This window comes from Arachis ipaensis, chromosome B2 (genome assembly GCF_059453495.1).
Source record: "Arachis ipaensis isolate K30076 ecotype BB chromosome B2, ASM5945349v1, whole genome shotgun sequence".
NCBI classification, from domain to species: Eukaryota; Viridiplantae; Streptophyta; class Magnoliopsida; order Fabales; family Fabaceae; genus Arachis; species Arachis ipaensis.
The window spans coordinates 10538382-10561402 of record NC_142437.1 but is presented as its reverse complement, the minus strand read 5'-3'; the positions used below and the strand labels follow the sequence as shown (position 1 = coordinate 10561402).

At 29.7% G+C, this 23021-nt stretch overlaps 1 protein-coding gene across 1 annotated transcript; it reads left to right on the top strand.

The window, feature by feature from the left end:
• The first annotated feature begins 10905 nt into the window (after window positions 1–10905).
• LOC107624862 (homeobox-leucine zipper protein HDG1-like) lies at window positions 10906–20200 on the top strand. The gene is made up of 9 exons (XM_088504847.1): window positions 10906–12022; window positions 12251–12501; window positions 12591–12708; window positions 12837–13553; window positions 14113–14214; window positions 14289–14507; window positions 17323–17497; window positions 17914–18287; window positions 19310–20200. The coding sequence occupies exons 1-9, from the start codon at window positions 11771–11773 to the stop codon at window positions 19706–19708; spliced, it is 2607 nt and encodes an 868-aa protein (XP_088360973.1). The 5' UTR covers window positions 10906–11770; the 3' UTR covers window positions 19709–20200.
• The last annotated feature ends 2821 nt before the right edge of the window (window positions 20201–23021 follow it).

The following is a 23021-nucleotide window of genomic DNA, read 5'->3' as shown; positions in this document are numbered from 1 at the left end:
TGTCATGCATTTCCACAGCAAGGATGCGAGTTCTTTGGAATGGTGAAGAATTAGATGAATTCTTTCCATCCAGAGGTATTCGCCAAGGCGACCCCCTTTCACCGTACATTTTTGTACTGTGTATTGAACGCCTCTCTCAACTGGTTAATGCTGCTGTTGATCATGGGTTCTGGAAGCCTATCAAATTAAACAGGGATGGTCCTAAGCTCTCCCACCTCTGCTTTGCCGATGATTTAATTCTTTTTGCAGAAGCTAATCTCCAACAAGTGGATATTATCAAGAAATGCCTCAAAGCCTTCTGTGACAGCTCTGGCCAGAAAATTAGCAATGAAAAAACTCGGGTGTACTTCTCCAAGAACGTGGGAAACCAAGTTAGAATTGAGATCAGTGAAGCTCTTGAATTTGCTAGAACAGATAACCTTGGAAAGTATTTGGGTGTTCCTCTTCTACATTCCAAAGTATCCAAGCATACCTTCAATGACATCATCAACAAGCTCAACTCCAGACTAAATTCTTGGAAAGCCTCCTCTCTTTCGTTTGCAGGCAGAACTACCCTGGTGAAATCTGTCCTTTCTTCTATTCCTCTTTATACTATGCAAACTGCTTTATTACCTGTCTCTACTTGTAATGTTATTGATCGTAAATGCAGAAGTTTTCTTTGGGGCGATACTGACCAATCAAAGAAGAATCATCTCATGAATTGGGATAAAGTTTGTCAACCCAAGAAAGCGGGAGGTCTTGGCATTAGACATGCAAGCAAAATGAACCATACATTCATGATGAAAGCTGGATGGGGGCTAGTTGAGAAAAGAGATTCTTTATGGGCCACTGTGCTCCGATCCAAATATAAAGCCGGGAAGGATATCATTCCTAATGTTGAGCGAAAGCCTAATAGCTCTAACATGTGGAAGGGAATATGCAAGTCATGGCCAGATGTGAAACAAAATCATATCTGGCGTATTGGGGATGGCTCTGTGATTAAGTTTTGGCAACATAACTGGGTTCCCAATTTGGGTAGTCTTGATCAGCATGTGCCGCAGGTAAGAACTAATTATGTAGAGTATTCTAGTTCATTGATGGACTTCCTTGATGTTTCAGGTAATTGGGATTTGAACAAACTCAATAGCTGGCTGCCGGAAGATATGGTGAAGAAGATTGCTGCCATCTCTCCACCATCTCCATGGAAGATGCCGGATCATGTGGCATGGAACTTGTCATCGGATGGCTCCTTCGATCTCAAACAATCCTATCAAGTACTTTGCAACACTCCTCCTTCCTATAATGGGACGTTCAATCTGGTTTGGCGTTGGTGTGGTCCCGAACGTGTTCGATATTTTCTTTGGTTAGTTGCCAATAATGCAATCCTAACTAATGCGGAAAGACAACGACGTCACCTCTCAACCGCGTCATCATGTCCAAGATGTAACATTCACAGCGAAACGACCCTTCATGTCCTTAGAGACTGTGCATTTGCATCAGCGGTCTGGGATAACTTGCTGCCTTTGGCATGGAATCAAAGCTTCTTCAGCTCAAATCTTCAAGATTGGGTGAGCTCCAACCTCTCTACTTCAAGAAATTGGCAATGTCTTTTTGGGGTGGTGACATCCTCTCTCTGGTTTTTTCGAAATAAGCTGATTTTTGAAGGAAACTCCACTACAGTGGCCTCAGCTATAGCTCAAATTAGAGTAAGGTTTGATGAGTTCAACCGTTCGTCAAGATCTAAAGTGCACCTGAATGCTCCCTATGCCAATCATGCTCGATTAATAAGCTGGAAGCCTCCTAGCGAGGATGCTGTTAAGTTGAATGTAGATGGCTCCTATATGGCAATAACTAATAATGCTGCTTGTGGTGGGATCCTTAGAAACTATCTTGGAGGGTTCATTAAAGGCTTCTCTTGCAATCTCGGGAGCTGCTCCATCATGCATGCGGAACTATGGGGGATTGTCCATGGTCTTCGGATTGCTACTTCTCTAAATCTTTCTTGTGTAATTGTGGAATCGGACTCGGCTTCAGCGTTAAAGTTCATCACCCAAAGCTATCCAACTACTCATTCTTGTTCCTCCCTTATTGAGGAAATCAAGCTCCAAGCAAACCGCATCCCTCATGTGTACTGGAATAATGTGCCTCGCGAAGCTAACTCTGTTGCGGATCAACTAGCAAAGAAAGGGCAGCATTTACCTCTTGGTCTCCATACTTTTGATTCAGCCCCTTGTGAAATTTCTCATATTATAGCTTCCGATATAGCTTCTGTCCCTCTGTTTAGAGGCATTTAGTTTTCTATCTTTTTTGGGTCTTTGACCCCACTATCACCAAAAAAAAAATTATTATATTGGATGAATAACGAGTAAGTACACTTGACTTTATTTAATTTCCATAAAATTGTTAAGCATTTATTTAAGTCTTATTAAATTATTAACTTGATGCATAACATACATTTACCTATTGTATTACATTTTGTACTTACGCACGGTAACTTATGTTTGAAGAGCTCTTATAATGACAAGTGTTATTAAATTATTAACTTGACACTAATATTTATTCTTTTATTTATTAAATATGTATAAAAATAATAAAGTTAAATTGATTAAGATAGTAAGTAATTTTGGTGACTAAGATAGTAAGTAATTTATAATTTAATAAAAAATTTTGGGTTCAAATATTAAAAATAACATTTTTTATAAATTATATATAATAAAAAATATTTAAAAAAATAAACACTAATTTTTCTTGTATTCCTTTTATATATAGTATAAATTAAATGGATATGCATTTATTCCAGCTATAGTTTTTGTTTAAAATCTATATACACTACCAAAAATAAGGGGTTTAGCCACGGAAAAATTTGTGGCTAAATTTTAAAAAAACTGTGGCAATTATGCTTTTGCAATAAATAAACATTCGTGGCTAAAGAGGACTATGCGTTTTTGTTAGTCACAATTTTTAGTTCGTAGATATTTTCCGTTGATAACGTCTGTATCTCTGGTAGTGATAAAACATACTGATAAGAATATATATGGTAGTTTTTCATTCACAGTTTGACAAGTATTAAAAACGGATAACAATCTCTAATGAAATCTTATTAGGAGTTAATAAAACCTTTAATGATGATGTGAAAGAGGATGATTTTAAAAGATCCAAAAAATAGTGACAAAGAACTGAAAGAAGTATACGAGTATGACGATGAAGAGGAAGCCATAATGAAAGCAACTAGAGGAAGAGATACGAGATCTAAAGAATCTATTAATGCTTTTATCAATAAATTTGAATTAATTATAGCTATTTTCTTGCCATAAAAAACTAGCACAAAAAGAAAAAATTATTGATTTTTTTTCCTCAACAATATATAAAATAAAGAAATATGTGGTTAGTTTTTTGTTTACAGCACTATTATAACTTTTTTAACGTTTACTTCAACCACATCTATAACCACTCATTTTAATTTATAATATAAAAAGTGCAAAATTAAAAAAGAAATAGGGGTAATAACATGAATTAAATGTGTTTTAATTAAAAACATATTAAAATTTTATCTTTTTCAATTTTTAAAAATATATTCTACTCGTTCTTTCTTTTATCTATTACTTGACTAAATGCATGTTTATTAGAAAACTTAAAATAAAGAGTAATGTTAAGAAAATATGACTACATACCACTTAATTAAAAATAAAAAAATTCCAGTAGTTAAGTAATTATAAATGGATTAATTAATAATTAAGAATATAATTCATAATTCAATGACAAATAGTGCATAAAAAAAAAATAAAAGTTACAGATATTATGAAACAAAAAAAAAAGAAAATAAAATCAAAGTAACTAAAAAGTAAATTAATACAATCTAACTTGTAATAAATTATATCGATTTTATATTTTAAAAAATAAGCTGAAAAACTATTACTAGAAAAATCATTTTTTATGATAATTTGTTTTACTTTTAGCAGCAATATTAAATAGTCACTAATATATTTGCTGACAATTAGAGATTAATCATCTTATACTTTGTTAATAAAAAATTTTAGTAATAATTATATAATTATCAATAAAAATATTTTTAGTGGCTGTAAAAAGTATATAATTATTATTATAACATATAATAATAATAATAATAAATATATAATTACTATAAAAATATATGTTAAATAAGACATATATTAGTCATTATCTTATTGCCACTAAACATATTTTTATTGCAATGAATGATAACAATTCTATGGTCTAATGTTTCACATATTATATTTCAATAACAAATTAAAATACATATTCTAAATAAATAAGGCAAGAATTCACCATAAAAAAATATTAAATATCGTCAGATTTATCGTCGAATTTAGTGTCAAACGTTAGCATCGAGTTTACCAGTAGATTTACCGACAAATTCTACAATAAATATGTCGGATAAAAAGATTATCATCGAATTCTATTTTTCGACGGTAAATTCGCCGATAATATTTGGAGGAAAAAAAGATTAATTGGCGTGATCATTATCGTCGAAATTACTGACGAATTTATCCACCGATAAAGCTCAATTAATGAAACGTTATGTTTTGGTCACGCGCATTGCATTACCATCAGATTTATCCATTAGTAAATCTGACGGTAATTTTGCCCTAAGTTAGAATTATTCACTCTCTTTCCTTATTTTAAAAGACCCTCTCTCTCTCTAAATCTCTCTTCTCTCTCTTTCTTTTTGAATCTCTCTCTCCCAAATCACCTCCGGCAGCCACCTCTGGCAATGCTAATGCCACCAACAGTCTCCAAAGAATCTCCTCTTCAGTCTCACTCTTCACAGCAACGAAACATCCCCGCCCCCACTCCCACTCTTCTAGCGTTGAATCTCCTCTCACTTTCTCAACCTCTCACGGGGATGAAGCTCCTACCTCTTCTATGCCGTTGACGAAGCGCCCACAACACCCTAACTCGCATCACGTGGCAATGCGACCCTTTCCTCTTCCTCTCCCATCTTCAAACCGCTTCTCTCTCCGTTATCCTCCACGACGCCACGCACCAGCAGCTATCGTCGTCCTCCGCTCCCCAACAGTCGTCATCATCTTTCACGTACAACAGCAGCACGCATAAGACGATATTCGATTTAGGATTTTTTAATTCTGTTTTGATTTATAACTTTCTTTTATCTGTTTTGATTTGAAGTTTTTTTAATTCTATTTGATGATTCTGTGTTTAAAATTTTGTTTATGATTCTAATTTTGAATTCTAGTTTGATAATTTTGTGTTTCAAATTCTATGTTTAATATTATGATTTTTAATTCTATTTTTATGATTTTATTTCAATAATTTTATTTTGATTTAGGATTTTTAATTTTGTTTTGATTTAAATTTCTTTAATTTTGTTTTGATTTACGGTTTTTTTTACTTCTATTTTAATGATTCTGTATTTAAAATTTTGTTTATGATTGATGATGCTGATGATTTTGATCATTTTCTTGAACTAATATAGTGTCATCTAATATATGTCTAAAATTGGAATGTTATCTAAAGTTTATGCAACTGCCGACTATGACATATGTTTGATTTATACTGAATGACTGTGTAAAGCTATGAAGCACGGACACTTTACTGAATTGTCGTGTTTGCATGTCGGATATATTTTGGACACGACACTCGTCGACACTCGTCTGATATGCGTGTCTGTTGTATCCAAATCGTGTCTCAATAAAAAATAAAAAATTCTTCTCCGAACACACTTGGACACACCTAAATACCATCACGTGTCAGCGTGTTCGGTCTTATTCTTAATATATATTCTTAAAATAAATTTAGATATAGTATATATTATTATTTATTAAAACAAAAAATATTTTAAATACTTGATATAATTAAAATAAGACATTAAAAATAATTTAAAAAAATTAATTTATATTTTAATATCAATAAAATATTAAAATATCATTACGGTTTATCTAAAAAATACTTTATATTTTATATGTATGCGTGTTTCCGTGTTATGTAAAATTTTAAAATTCACGTGTCGGCGTGTCCCGTATCGTGTCGTGTCCCATGTCCGTGTCAATGTATCTGTGCATCATAGGTGTAAAGTAATTATAAATGCATGGAAGTTTTGGTTGTAGTTGAACAAGAATATGATTCCAGCACAACGTCAATGCAACGAATTTTTTTACATAAAGATGCAAAATTTTAATTTTGATACTGATTGGATAAATATCTTGCAATTGGATAAATATCTTCGTGCTTCATTGGTTCTTTTGTATGTGCAGAATCCTCCTATTGTGGGGGTCAAAACGAAGTTTCCAATCAATGGTTCAGATGGTTGCAATGGCCAATTGAATGAGAACAGCGACAATCATAACGATAATTGTGACACTCACTCAATTGGGACGGAGTTGGAAAGATGGTGCTGAGGATAATTCACCAATTGAGAAGATGAGTTTGGCAAAGAAGAGAATGAAATCATCAATGACAGTACAGCTGTATATATCTGCTTCTGATTTAAATTATTGAATTTAAATATTTAAAATTATATATTAAATTATTAAATAAATTTAAAAAAATTAAAATTAAAATTACTGTATCGGTTAAATCAATCTGCTAATAATTATTAATTTAATTATCAATTAATAATATATTATCGTTAAATTATCGAAAAAATTAACAATAAAAATTATTGATAAAATTTATATCGTTAGAAATTTGACAATAATTCTGACAGTAAATATATTACGATTTACGAATGAATTTTTTTAATAAATTTGTAAATGAATCCAATGATATTCGATAAATTTTTTGTAGTGAGTAATATTTTAAAAAAGTTCAATACTTTTAATTCAGAAATATTCTAAATAACATTTCAATTTGGTTTGTTATATATATAGGTGGTAGCATTTGTCGCTCCCAAGAACATTTATAAATCAGATTTAATCTATATATTCGTAGTATTTATCCGAGACCGATCTAAAAATTAGGAATATTGATTCGATCTACACACTACTAAGATTAAATTGCAGATTTTACTAGGTAGACATTCGCATATATTCTACGGATTCGCAATAAATAAATAAATAAATAAATAAATATTTTTTATATTTTATTTCAACTAATAATTATTATATATGTTGTATTATTTTATTTTTATTATTTAAAAAAATATGTTTAATAATATTTTAAGAGTAAACATATTTAAAAAAACAAAAAAAAAGTTTATTAATTTTTTAATAAAAATAAATTTTTAAAAATATTATTATATTTTACGAATAATATAGATCGAATCAAAATTTTGGTCATATTCAATCCGATTCGTAGTCACTTTTATCCCCTTTCCCTGCGGAATGTCCACTGATTATGCAGTGCCGACTAGGCATTTTTTTTTTTTTTTGTCAAGGAGGCATTTTTTGTTTGAGCTAAATAGGTTAGTTTATTGGACTGTGACTTGTTTTTTCATCCCTAGTTTATTTCTATGTCATTTTGTGGTTCAATAATATAAATAATTTTTAAAATACAAATAAATGTATATACAAAATTTAATTTATTTATTTAAAAAAAATTCCTTCCTAAAGTTTGAACCTAAAACAATCATTAGAAAAATAATAAATATATTTAGTGTTTTAATTAATCTTATTTTTATTCTTATTCTGTGTATATAGTAAAAAAGAAATTTATAATCGAGTAAAATATCTAATAAAATTTTATAAAATACTGTGTGTACTTTTTTTTTTTCTTTTTTTTTTATTTTTCTATTTTGTTATCGTCGTTGTTGTCATCACTATCACCACCTCTTTCTCCTACTCATCTTCTTCCTCCTCCTCCTCCTCCTCCTTTGCTCATTTAAATTTTTTTTTCTCCTCCTTATTTATTATCATTACCATTGTTATTAGTATCATTATCTTCTTTTTAGTTAAATATCACACAACTAATTTAAAAAATTGATTTAGTTGTAAATAACACGGTTAAAAAATTTTGATATCAAAATGCAAAAAATTTCTGTGTCACGAATAGAAAATTTTGGTGCTATTTTTCTAATTAATTCTACACAATTCAAAACTCTCATTCCTCCTCTTTTTCATCATTATCATCGTGTTATTCTTTTTGTTATTTCTCATTCCCATAATTCTTGTTTGACCTTCTTAATAAAAATTGTGTCACGGTTAAAAAATTTCGGTATCAAAATTAAGAATCTTTTTCTGTCACGTTTAAAAAATTTTTGTTGCTATTTTCTGTTAAATTCTGCATAACTCAAAACTCCTTATCTTCCTCTTATTCTTCAGTTTAATACTACATAATCAATTCAGTAATAACAAAACATATCGTTTTGTTAGAAATGATACAAAAAATTTTAGTAAACCACATGCATAAAAAATTTTAAAGAATCACAAGTTCAAAACCTTAACTCACTCAATTAACAAAATACATTTTCATATATTTTAGAACAAAAAAATGCATCAGTTTGTTGTAAATGACATATAAATGAATAAAACCTCTTATATATGAATTTAATACCACCCAACTAATTGAATGATAAAAAATTATATCATTTAGTTGAAAATGTCACCGTTAAAAAATTTCTAAGTCACGGTTAAGAAATTTTAGTATTAAAATTGATAAACTTTTTTGTCACAGTTAAAAAGTTTCGGTATTATTTTTTGATAAATTTTGCATAACTTAAAATCATCATTATCATCATCATCCTCATCATCATCATCTTCTTCTTCTTTCACATTCTCGTAATTCTTGTTTTACCTTCTTGACAAGAACCTTTTGATAAATTTTACATAACTCAACTTTTTTTTCTTTTCTTATTCTTCATCGTTATCATCTTCTTCTTTTTTTTTTATTTTTTTTATTTTATCTTCTCATAATTCTTCTTGTTTTATTTTTTAATAAGAATAAAAACAAAAAAAAATACATCATCTTACAAAACTACCAAGAAAAGAAGGAGAAAAAAACGTTGTAATAGCAATAGCAATAAAAAACGATGATAAATAAAAAATACGCAAAAAAGAAGAAAAAATACAAAGAAAAAAAAGTATTCATATTAAAGAGAGTGAGATACGCGTTAGTGAAAAGTTGGAATGTATTTAATAAGATCCTACTAATAAAATTGGTTTTAGTAAGATTTGGACTAATTTAATTGCTAAAAAGATTTATATGTGTAACGAAAGTGATGATAAAATAAAAAATGATTAAACACGTGTAAGATGTAAAATAATATATAATTGCACAAATAAAGAAAAAAGATGACAAAAACGAATGCCTTGTCGCGTGGTATTTGTCTGCGCATGAGTGTATCAAGCAAAGTAGTGAGTCCAATAATTGAAAATCCCAATGAAAGGAAGGAAGATCATCTCATCACTCCTCAAAAAAAAAAAAAAAAAAAGGCCCATCCTGTGGATCCCAGCCTGAATTCACCTTTCCTACTATTTTATCATTGCAACATAGTTTACTTTTCATCATAACTCATAAAGCTCACAGAAAATCCTAAAAATTAAAAAAGCGTTCCCCCAAAAGTCATGAAAAAGGTACATTGCCTATGTTTCACTCATTCATTGGCTGGATTTTTTCTTATACGAATTAGAAAAAACTTTACTTTCCAAAAGAAAAAAATGTTTTATTTTCTCAATTTTTTTAACTTAAATTTTAAATTTTAAAATAAAATTCAACTTAAAAACAAAAACACTAGTACTATCCACAATATTAAAAAGTGGATTGTAAAAATGTTTGAAAAAATAATATAATATTTTATCTAATAATTATCACTTATAAATAATCATGTATTTTCTTCAAACTAAAAAAACAAAAACTTTTAGAAACACGATATATCAGAATAAATTTTGAATATTATATCTCAATAAATAATAATATTATATCATTTTTTGAAATTTACTAAATCTAGTATACAAATTATAAAGTGAGATTTGTTATCTAAACTTTAAGTAAGAAAATGAATTTCTTAATCGTTATTTGGTCCTGAATTTATATGCGAGTCTCAATTTAGTCCTTAAAGTTTTAATTGCCTCTATTTAGTTCCAAAAGTTTATAAACGTGCCTCATATTAATCCCTGAGACGATTTTTAGTATAAAAACATTAATAGAATGTTGTTATAAACTATCAGATATCACGTTAAAACTGGTAAAATGATACAGTTTTAGTTTTGGCATTTAAATAGCTCAAAAACGGCATTATATCACATATTTTATTAGGTAAAATTTTAATAAACACCATTTACGATGTTGTTTTTGGATTATTTGAGTGTCAAAACTAAAACGACATCATTTTACAAGGTTTTGTGTGGCATCCGGCTGTTCACGACAATGTTCCCTTAAAGTTTGTACGTTGAAAATTGTTTCAAGGACTAATATGAGTTATGTTCACAAAGTTTGAGAACTAAATAAAGGCAATTAAAATTTTAGAGACTAAATTATGACTTCCATACAAGTTTAGGGACCAAATTGAATATTATCTCTATTGATAATTTTTATTAATATTATAATATTTTGATATAATATATGAGACTTATCTAAAATCAGAAATAACGATTTTAAATAAGACAAAAAAAAATTGTGAACCACAATTTCAAGAAAATAAACTTAAAAAAATAATAAAAAATTATGAATCATAATTTTAATTTTTTAATTTAAAAATTTATCATTTATAAAATCATAAATCAAAATCCTTTTGTTATACAAATTAGTATCCACAATTTATATTACCTGATTCACCATCATTATACTTATAAAATACACTAATTTTGAACTTATATTAATATATTAGTATATTACACAACTTTATTCATGTTATGAAAAATAATTAGCTACCAATCTCTTGGTACATTTTTATCACAACGAAAGAAAGAAGAAAGAGAGCAATCACAGTGCAAGAGTCAACCGACCCTTTTTGGCTCTATCTATTTGTAAGGCTTCAATGACTCCACATCTTGCATTTTATCTTCACTTTTTTCCTCTCTCTCTCTCTCCTCATTTCATCATTTTCCTAAACCCATTTTCTTGGTTAAACTCATTGATTCCCCTTTTTTTATTTTTTTACTTATTCTTTTCTGTTCCTTCTTCTAAGCATTCACAAAAGTCAAGCATGCAGATAACGAGATAACACGCATATATACACACACATTAGGGTTCATTCCCACATCCATTTTCTTCCTTTTTAACCCTCACTGGAATATGAAGCCACCCCTGAACTTCTTCTTGCTCCCTCAAAGTGTTACCTCTTAAAAGGGCATTTAGAAAGTGAGAGTGAGAGAGAGAAAGATAGAGAAAGAAGAGCTAATAAGCTTAAAACAAAAAAAAATTTAAAAATAAAAATTCTCTTCTTTTTTTTCAGGCTTTGCCTTCATTCTCTTTCTTTCTCTCCAAACAACAATAATAGAAGAGAAGAAAAAGACCCCTTTTTAAAAAAAAAAAATATTTTTGTTATTAGAGTGTTATAGAGAGAGAGTTGAGACATTAGGAAAGAGCTTTATCCTTTTGTCTCCTCTATCTCTCTGTCTCCAATAATTTTTCATTTTTTCCCCCTTTTTTCTTAGCTACAAAGGTTAGTTTTTGATTGTTCTCTCAAGTATATAAGCTCCATTCTGAGTGACCCAGTTCATCTTTTGAGCTCTTCTATTGTTTGGAAATTCTGGGCTACTGAGAATCATTCATCATCATCATCCAAATTGGTCAATCAGTTTCAGAATCTGCAAAGTAACTACTTCTACATGAAGATCAGAACCCATATGTGAAAAAAGCTTATTTATTAGTCCCTTTGAGGTGTGTTTTCATTAGCAAAGCAAAAGTGGCTTCTTTGATGAGTTTTGGAGGGTTTCTAGACAACAATTCCGGTGGCGGCGACGACGGTGGCGGTGGCGGCGGTGTGAGAAACATAGTTGAAATTCCATATAACAACGGTGGTGGTGGCACTACCAAGAACAACATCATCAACAACGATAATAATAGAACAACAATGCCCTCTGGTGCAATCTCACAGCCTCGCCTTTTAACAACTACTCCAACTTTGGCCAAATCAATGTTCAACTCACCTGGCCTCTCTCTAGCACTTGTGAGACAAAAATTCAAGATCTTGTTTACATATATAAATATAAATAATTTCTCTTTTTTTTCTTACTTCCTTCATTAACCCCCTTTTGCTTTCAGTTTACTCCTTCCCTCCAAAATTATGGTTCATACTTGTATTTTGTTTATTGGTATTGATGCTAAAACATAGAAAGTGTTTTTTTTTAATGAATAACTTGGTTTGGTTTTGTTTGTGTTTGTTGAAATGAAGCAGCAAACGAATCTTGATGGACAAGGGGATGTGAATAACAACAACATTATGGGGAGTGAGAACAACAACAATAATTATGAGGGAAGTAATGGAGGATTGAGAAGGAGCAGAGAAGAAGAACATGAAAGCAGATCTGGAAGTGATAACATGGATGGTGCCTCCGGCGATGAACAAGATGCTGCCGACAACAATAATCCCAAAAGGAAAAAACGTTATCACCGACATACTCCTCAGCAAATACAAGAGCTTGAATCGTGTGTTCTTCATTTCATTTTAATTTCTTTCCCTCTTTTTTTTTTTTATAACATTTCTAAATGATGATTCTTTATTATTATTATTATAGGTTGTTTAAGGAGTGTCCCCATCCTGACGAGAAACAAAGGCTAGAACTTAGTAAAAGGCTTTGCTTGGAAACAAGGCAGGTGAAGTTTTGGTTCCAAAATCGGAGAACCCAAATGAAGGTATAAACTATAAACATTTTTTTTAAGGTCCTTTTCACATGGCTTTTCTACCCATTTTGATTATATGGACCATATAATAATAAAAATCTCTCCTTTTTTAATGGGGTACTATGAAATTATTGTACTAGACTCAATTGGAGCGCCATGAGAACACACTCCTAAGGCAAGAGAATGACAAGCTTAGAGCTGAGAACATGTCAATTAGAGATGCAATGAGGAACCCCATGTGTTCAAATTGTGGTGGTCCTGCCATAATTGGTGAGCTTTCTCTTGAGGAACAACATCTTAGGATTGAGAATGCAAGACTAAAGGATGAATTAGACCGGGTTTGTGCCCTCGCCGGCAAGTTCTTGGGCCGGCCCATTTCGTCCATGGGCGGGCCCCACCCGTTGCCAAATTCAAGTTTGGAGCTTGGGGTTGGCAACAATAACAATGGCTATGGTTGTAACTTGAGCATAAATGTGCCTAATAGCTTGCCTTTGGGGCCGGAATTTGGGGTGAATTTGTCTAGTCCTTTGGGTATGGTTTCCGGGCCGGCGATCACTCGGCCGCAGCCGAGCGCGGTGGTTGGCGGATTCGATAGGTCAATGGAGAGGTCAATGTTGTTGGAGCTTGGTTTGGCTGCCATGGATGAGTTGGTGAAGATGGCACAAAGTTGTGAGCCTCTTTGGATAAGGAGTTTGGAAATTGGAGGAAGGGAAGTACTTAACCATGAGGAGTATATTAGGACATTCCCTAATCCTTGCATTGCTTTAAGGACTAATTCCTTTGTCTCTGAGGCTTCTAGGGAAACTGGCCTTGTCATCATAAATAGCTTGGCTCTTGTTGAGACTTTAATGGATGCGGTAAGTTGTCTTATTTCTTTATTTCTCTTCATTTTATTTTATATAATATGAAAAAACAAAACTATTTATATAAAAACATTTTTATGTGAAATGAAAATATACCAAATTATAGAATAGTTTTTAGTTATTATTTTTATATCACATTTTTATGGTATAAAATATAAGTTTTTTTTAATGCCAATGAGTTATAGATCAAATGGCATAATCTCTTCATACTCATCTAAGAAGTTGTGAGTTCGAGTCTTCTATCTTTGGTTAAAAAAAAAAGAATTTAAGTTAATGAGTTATAGCTCAAATGGTATAGTCTTTCCATACTCAATTAAGAGATTGCAGGTTCGAGTCTAATATTTTTGGTAAAAAAAAATATAAGTTTTTTTTTATTAATTATTTTTAATATTAAAAATGGAAGATGTATACAAAAATATAGGTTAAAAAAAAGAAAAAAAAGAAAGGAAGGGTAAAAAAAATATTTTTTGTTATTTGGCTTTAATGGTATATAGGTTGATGGTTCATGGTAGTACATTGGTTTAATTATAAAGTATTTTTTTTTTTTTTTAAGAATCGATGGGCAGAGATGTTTCCTTGTATGATTGCAAGAACCTCAACCACTGAAGTGATATCGAATGGAATAAACGGTAGCAGAAATGGAGCACTTCAACTAGTAAGTTTTAGAAAATAAATAATAAGAATATTTTGTTTTGAGATTATAATGAGTTTAATAATGAAATGAAACAGATGCATGCGGAGCTTCAAGTTCTATCGCCATTGGTACCAGTTAGAGAAGTGAATTTCCTTCGATTTTGCAAGCAACACGCAGAAGGGGTGTGGGCAGTGGTGGATGTCTCCATTGATGCTATCAGAGAAACTTCTTCTGCCGGTGCCCCAACTTTTGTTAATTGCAGAAGACTCCCTTCTGGCTGTATAGTACAAGATATGCCTAATGGTTACTCCAAGGTAAATTAATTCAATTCTAAATTTCACCTTATAGGCTTATACATATATATACTAACTGGAAATATTTAGTAATAAAAAAATATTAATAAAAAATACTAAAATTTATTATTTTTAATTTTATTTAATACACTCTGGAATAAATAAAAACTAAATAAGAAAAATTTAAATTGGTTGGTTGATTTTTTTTGTATCTCTAGGGTTATTGATATATTAATACACATTAATACACTTGCATTTATATAACTACTTTAGGTGTATTGTATTTTTTATCATCAATTTTTTGTACCATGATATAAACAACTAGCTAAGAAGAAAAATAACAAATAATTATACAAGACATATAATCATATATAATTTTCTTGCATAGTTGTCAACAAAAAAAATACCCATAGCATTATTATATAAATGTGTTTTAATTTTTGAAGTCAAATTCTTAACAATAAAATTTAGAATAAAAAAGAAACATATATATATGTGGATTTTTTTTTTGTGACTATATATATGTGGAATTTATCAAGAGTGTTTTTTATTTTCAATTTTATTAAACACATTTTTTCTTAACCTTTTTGAGCCAAGGTCAGTAAAAATGAGTTACATTCTTCCATAGATAGTACATACAGTGTTCTGATGAACATAAAGTACTACTATTCACCTTACAGCTACTCAACCATAGGTCTATATAGCCACAGAGAGAGACTTAAAAATTTACACGCTTTCATATGTTTTTTTTAAATTTATTATTATTTTATGAGTTTAATTTTGATACATTATTATTTAAAAAAAAAGTTTGATGCACTATTAATATCAATTATTGGAAATCTTTTAAGTATACTAATATACCGGTGTTCAATAAATTTTAAGAATATTTTCAAGTGTACTGTCATACTGGTGTATCAGTTATTTTTAACTGTTGATCTTAATTATATATATTATATATATTTTTTATAATTAAGATCAACGGTTAAAAATCACTGAAACACTGATATGACAGCACACTTGAAAATTTTTCTAAATTTTAATTATATATATTTTTTATAATTAAGATCAACGGTTAAAATCAATGAAATACTAGTGTATCGTTATATTTGAAAGTTTTTTTAAATTATTTTATATAATTATTAAATTATATAGTTATTCAATTATATTTGTTATTTTAGATAATTATTCACATTATTAATATAAAAAATAATTATTTTTTTAATATTATAATTAAATACATATATAAAATTATTTTATATTGATAGTTTATTAAACTTAAATTCTTATTTTATTTATTTTCTCCATGTGAATGTGTTTCTCTTTAGTTCTTATTATTGTACTTTCTTCATTAACTGCTAACATGAACATAGGTGAGTTGAAAAGAGCATATTCAAAAGTGTGGCAAAACACCATGCTTAGGAATCACGGGGTCTAGTCTTCTTCATTTTCCAAGCTTTTATTTTATAATAAAAAAGGAAGAATAAAAAATAAAAAAGCTCATGTTTCCAAGTATTTCAGCTAGGTCTAGTGACTATTCACTATATAACTACTATGTCAGTTCTAATTCCCATACAAAATTTATATACTATTTTTTTTTCCCAATTCCCTTTCCTCAAAGAATTTGCACACACAATTAACCCCAAGTTTTCAACAATTTGTTTGATCTTTTATTCCAAATATACTATTTGAATAATATATCCCCCCATGTGACATAAAATCTAGATAGGTTAATCCATTAATTTATTCTTTAGAAGCCTCCAATATCACTACTTAAATTTCTGGACCTAGAAACACATTAATTAGATATCATTCTACAATTCATTTGATGTTTCCATTCCAAACAATCATTATCTTAATTATTTTATTATGATTACCATCTTATTACTATATCAATATATTTTTAATTCACGAGACTGAAATGTGGCCTTCTTATGAAGAACCCTATGATCCATAGGTAAATTATATATAATAAAATATGTTCGTTCAATTGAGTCAAAATTCAAGGACTGGCAATTTTTGTCTTTTTCTATCTTTGTCTTTGTTTTTGTGAACTCATAAACACTGCTATTGGCAAATCTCGAAGTTCCTTGCTGTAAATCCTGGCTTGACTTTATTATATAATAATAATAATAATAATATAGTACCAATATTTTATGTACTTGGTCCATGTCCATTTAGATACCTTTGTCTGTCGTTGAGCCAAATCTTCAGGCTTTTCCAAGATTTGATGCGGTTTCATATTAATATCATCATCTATCTTCATATCCAATGACGGCTAAAAATACAAACCTAGATAGTTTAGTAGTTGATCAAAAATAATACCAAGTTACAATTAGTCAAATTCTCAGTCAACTTTGTCAGTACTAGCTCACTCAATAATGTAGCACATAATGCAAAAGTAATCAATCATACAATAATTTTTAAATAATTAACATTAGCCTTTTTTATTGTAAAATTATTTTTTTAATCTTCACTTCTCAAAAGATTTGGGTTTTAGGATTATAATTTAGGTTTTAGAATTTAAGATTAAAAAAAAATTAGCGCTCTAGTTGAATTTCTTTATATTATCACTATTCAACTGTATAATAGTTTTTGTTTCTTTTTATTTGTTACTAAAAATTGTTTTATTATTAAACTAATATATTCACGTATATTAATTTAAAGATGTATCAAACTTTTGTGTATTCACATATACTTTAGAGATGTCTTTATGACTTGAAATTGATGCTGTAAGACACATGATATGCATAAATGGATATTGAAAAACAATAGTAATAGTTGTGAGAATATTGAATGCTTAAGTCTGAGAAAATTAAATTGAAATTTAATGGCACAGGTGACATGGGTGGAACATGCCGAATACGAGGAAAGGGAAGTTCATCAGTTATATAGAGCCTTGTTGAGCTCTGGCATGGCCTTCGGCGCCCAGCGGTGGATCGCCACCCTACAGCGCCAGTGCGAGTGCCTCGCCATCCTCATGTCTTCTACTCAACCTTCTAGAGACCACTCAGGTATACATCGTGTTAGATATAAAACCATTTATATTTATATATTCAACCACACTATGTATACATCTAAATCAACCGTTAAAATCAGCCACGATATTTATTGAAATACAAAATACATATTAAACATGAATTAAACTACACTATATTTATATAGAAATAATTTAAGATGGAGGAAGTATGAAACTATTATGTGATTTTTTAATATATGAGGATTTAAATTAAATCTCGTGATCAGAATATAGCATTTAATTTGAGTGTTCTAAATATATATATACCAATTATTTTTTTTTTCTTTTTTTATGTAACATCATTCACCATTTTCACACATGTAATGCAGAGCATCATTAATGTTTATCACTAACACCAAATGAAACTGACCCATTAATATTGTGTATGTTCTTTTGGTGCAATAATGGCAGCAATAACTGCAAGTGGTAGGCGCAGCATGCTGAAGCTGGCACAGAGGATGACCAACAACTTCTGTGCCGGAGTGTGCGCGTCCACGGTGCACAAGTGGAACAAGCTCAACAATACCGGCAACACTGTCGATGAGGATGTTAGGGTAATGACAAGGAAGAGCGTGGACGATCCTGGGGAGCCACCCGGGATCGTCCTCAGCGCTGCCACGTCAGTGTGGCTCCCAGTCTCGCCGCAAAGGCTGTTCGACTTCCTCCGCGACGAGAGGTTGAGGAGCGAGTGGGACATACTATCCAATGGTGGGCCCATGCAAGAGATGGCCCACATTGCAAAGGGACAGGACCATGGCAACTGCGTCTCCCTCCTTAGAGCTGGTGTATGCATTTTCTTCTTTATCTAAGCCTAATTCTCTCTTCAAACAATTTTTCAATCATACGAAAAAGAATTTTGCTATTATTCTAAAAAACATGAATTTAATTTTGATGCACGGAAAAGCAGTATAATGACACATAGCAAGCAAGAAATAACTATATATTGGTCATATGATTGGTCATTTAAAAGAATCTATCTAACCGGACAACTGTGTAAAATATTTTTTATGATCAGTGCATCAAAATTAAATTCAAATAACATATATATGATTTTTTTTTTTTAAATGTCAAAAAATAAAATTCTCTCATCAATAGCTATGTTTTTAAATTAACCGCTAATTATTAGAAGGTGCTACTGCACTGAGTATAATGATCTCATTTTAAGACATTTTGTTTAACGAATTAGTAAAAAAGGGTTATATTTCAATGCTTGAGATACAAGCTATTTTAATATAATTCGCTATTAAAAAAGAATTTTATTAATAGAAGTAAATAACGAGTATATAATATAATTGAAGAAAAGAAAAAAAAAACGATATTTGCTTATTACTATAGAGATGAATGCATGATGCTGCATGTACTAAGGTGGAAAAAAGGTCAATGAGGGTTGTGGGTTTGTCGTATGCATTGGTACCGCGCTTGTTTGGACTTTTGATGAGAGAGAGAAAGAGAAAGAGAGAAGGATTGAGATTGAGAGGGACAAGTTTGTGATACCTTGGAATTATCGATGTGAGCAATTTTTGATGAATCAGTAAAATATGGCCCTTTATCACAAGTCAAACTATAAGGACGTTTCTCACCTTTTATGGGTTACGTTTCTGATTTCTGACCGAAGCTTTTCTTTTCACTTTTAGTAGTAGTAGTAGAAGTGATCTTTTTTAAAAAATAAAATTTGAAAATTAAACTTATAAAAAAAAAAAAAATCAGAGTTTGACTTTGCAGTGTGACAACACGTTATTTATTTATTTATTTATGTTTATTAATTTGTGGGTTTTTTTGCTAAATATTTAGTATATTGATTTTGCAGGCAATAAATTCAAATCAAAGTAGCATGTTGATACTTCAAGAGACATGCATAGATGCTGCTGGCTCGCTTGTGGTGTACGCGCCGGTGGATATTCCGGCGATGCACGTGGTAATGAACGGTGGTGATTCTGCTTACGTGGCATTATTGCCTTCTGGGTTTGCGATTGTTCCTGATGGGCCTGGGCCTCGTGGGGCCCAAAATGGTGGCGCCGAAGCCAATGGCGGCGATGACCTTGGTGGTGGGGCGCGTGGGAGTGGGTCCCTTTTGACGGTGGCATTTCAGATTCTTGTGAATAGTCTCCCTACGGCCAAGCTCACGGTAGAGTCGGTGGAAACTGTGAACAACCTCATTTCATGCACAGTTCAAAAGATAAAAGCAGCACTTCGATGTGAAAGTTGACTGTCACGTGAGTATACTCTTGAGGTCACGTGACATATTGGGTTTCTAATTTTTGCTTTTTTTTTTTTGTTAATTTTTTTTTTGGGAGGGTTGTGTCATGTGGAAATGAAATTAACTTGGTGTGAGTTTGTGAATGAAGATTGGAATAGAATGGCGCGTGGGAATTGGGAAATGGGTTTAAGATATGGGAGGTGTTGAGTGAGTCAAGAACGAACCGGGTGAAAAACTCCTTGTGTTTTGTGGGAAGGATCCGGATCTTGATCGGGTCGGGTTAGGATCTTTCGTAGTTCATTTTCAGCAAGGATCGTGGTTCGGGTATTGACTCCGGTCGACCTTTGGGGAAAAGGGTAATGTGGGGAAAAAAAGTAAATAAAAATATTTGGTTAGTATTTATAAAAATGATAATTTAACTTGTATTGACTTGTGGAGATGTTATAGAGTATGTATTTTGCTCAAGTGTAATGAAAAGTTTACTATATTTCATTCTTACTATATCGGAAATTTTGGAAACAAAGCTTAGGAACCAAAAGTAGTCAAAACATTCCTTTTTAAATTTATATTAATTAATGTAATTAACTACATTTAGTTTTCACTCTTTTATGTCCTTTTGATTTTTTATACTGAAATTGATTTTAATAATTATATTTAATATTAAAATATTTGATTGAATTAAAAATAGATATTGATAGTATATAATGTATTACTCTATTAGCAATTAATGCATATTCTGTAAATAATATTATTTCATCAAATATGAAATTTGTGTTGTTGAAGATCAATGCAACTTTGTGATAAAAAAATGTCTTGCAATTTTAAAATTTCTTAAGGCCATATGCTATTTTTATAGGAACATCTTCTATTTTGTAAGTGTTTAATTCTTATTAATGATGTAATAATTTTCTTTTCTATAAGCATTGCCCTCAGTTTTTTTCTATATTTGTAATTGTTCAATTCTTATTGATTCTATCAGTTTTTTTCTATATTTATAATTGTTCAATTCTTATTGATTCTAATATGACAAGTTAAAAATTTTATTTAAAAACTTATTTAGTAATTTTTTATATATTTTATTTTTTATTTTTATTTTATAACAGTCGATCTATAAAAATATCAGTTGCAGAATAAAATTTGTAAAAATATCTTTAATTGAATAGAGTATGCTACACATTCAAGTTTTTTTATAAATCAAATCCAACCAAATTAAACAAGTCAATAATACTAGATATAACAGATTTTTGTTATGTTAGACCAACTTGATTAGACTTGATTATAAAAAGACTTTGATGTGTAGCGTTATTCAATTTAATATCCATAATTTTACACCCATAACATTTAAAATTTCACACTAATAACATGAGTTAAATATCAATTTAGCCTCTAAATTTTAGCTCGATACTCAATTTAATTCTTACAATTTCGTTAGCCCTAATGAGAACCCCCAAATTTACAATAGTGACTTCCGGTTGTCCCTGCAATTATCTCCATCACCGGAATGCTGATCTGGCATATTTAATGCTCCATGTGATGTGTTTAATGCTGAGTGTGCTTGGTAATGATTATATGACGTAGAGAAGGTATTAGATGACTCAATCTGATCAAAATGAATCCCTAAATAAAACTCCAAAATTTCCAAACTAATCCTCCATTGTCATCTTTCCAGAGATGATTGGGAGTAACGGTCAAAGTTCCGTTAGATCAGGTTCACTTGGAACCAACCATTCCCATCTGTCTCACCACATTAACCACACTCACCACCTCCATCGCATTCCTATTCAAACCACCGACTCCTCCTCTGCCCTAAACTATATATCACCAACAACTCCAAACTCACGACACTCTAAACACATGCAATTCGTGGTGGAGGCATACTGGAGTGGTCTTTGGATCTCGCAGTACCTTACACCACTCTTTTACCATTAATATTATTCAATTTTAATATATGTATCTTTTGAATTATCTCACATATACGTCAAATAAATTATAATTTTAAATTGTTTTAATATTTTTAGTTGATATTCATATATATGTTTATTTATTAATTTTAATTTGATCGGTTAATAATTATATTTAATAATTTATTTCATAATTTTCTTTTATATTTTATTTCTATTTTTTGTTTTATAGTATATAATCTATATGTAAAAGTATGAGTTGTATATACAGTAAAAGTTATTAAAATAATATCTCTAATTTAACATCTACAATTTTATATGTACAATATCCATAATTTAAAAAATATAATATCCATAATCTACGAATATAAATTGATTTGTTATAATTTATTTTTTATTTTACAAGTCATAAACCAACCGTTTTTTATTATTTTTTTATTTTTAATAAATTAAGACTAATCGAATTTGATATTTTAGATTTTTTTATAAAATGTATTGTAGAGATTATAAAATAATTTTTAGGATTAATGATATAAAGATTTAAGACTTTTATTAAAATAAAGATTATATAATTATAGATGTAATAAGTGAATAATAAAAAAATTGAAATTTGATTCCTATAAAAATTAAATTGATTATTGGTGTATTAAATAAGAAAAATATTTATAAAAAATTAATTGTGTTAATTAGTTAAATAAAATTATTCACATTATTTTTTTTATTTATTGTTGTAATTTTGTCGACGTCACATTACTCCAATTATATATAAAGTGCCAATTATCTTGTAGTTTTTGTGTATTGATTTTGAGATTTTAGATTAATATATAATATCTTATTTATCAAATTAATGTATATTTATGAGAAAATATATTAATTTATTACGGTATAATTATTTTCTGTTCAAACAATAATATACTGAATTTATCAAAATTCAAAAGTATTTGAACTATATGTATTTTATTTAATTAAGAATGATTTTAGTTTTTTAAAGATATTTATTGTCAAATACATTAACTAGTTCTTATGCTGTAGATTATTTGCGTAACGGCAAATACCTAACCACGAGATAGCTATCTAAGACATACTGACATAATTATCCATAATAGAGAAAGTTTTAGAATATTTTTATTAAAATTTAGTTATTATTTAATTATTAAAAAAAATAATATAATTTTATATTATTAAAAATATTAATAATAATTAATTAATAATTATAAATTATAAAATATACTGATTCTTTAATATTATTTTAGATAATGAGCCACCAATCCACACTATCATGATATCATCTAATGCTTTTTTTTTAAGATGTCTTTTCAAATAATGACTATAAAACCTAATTAAGGTTGTTCTTGCATTGTGACATAGAATATGACAGAGTGAGTATTGAGATATTTTTTTTAAATAAATAAAATAAATAT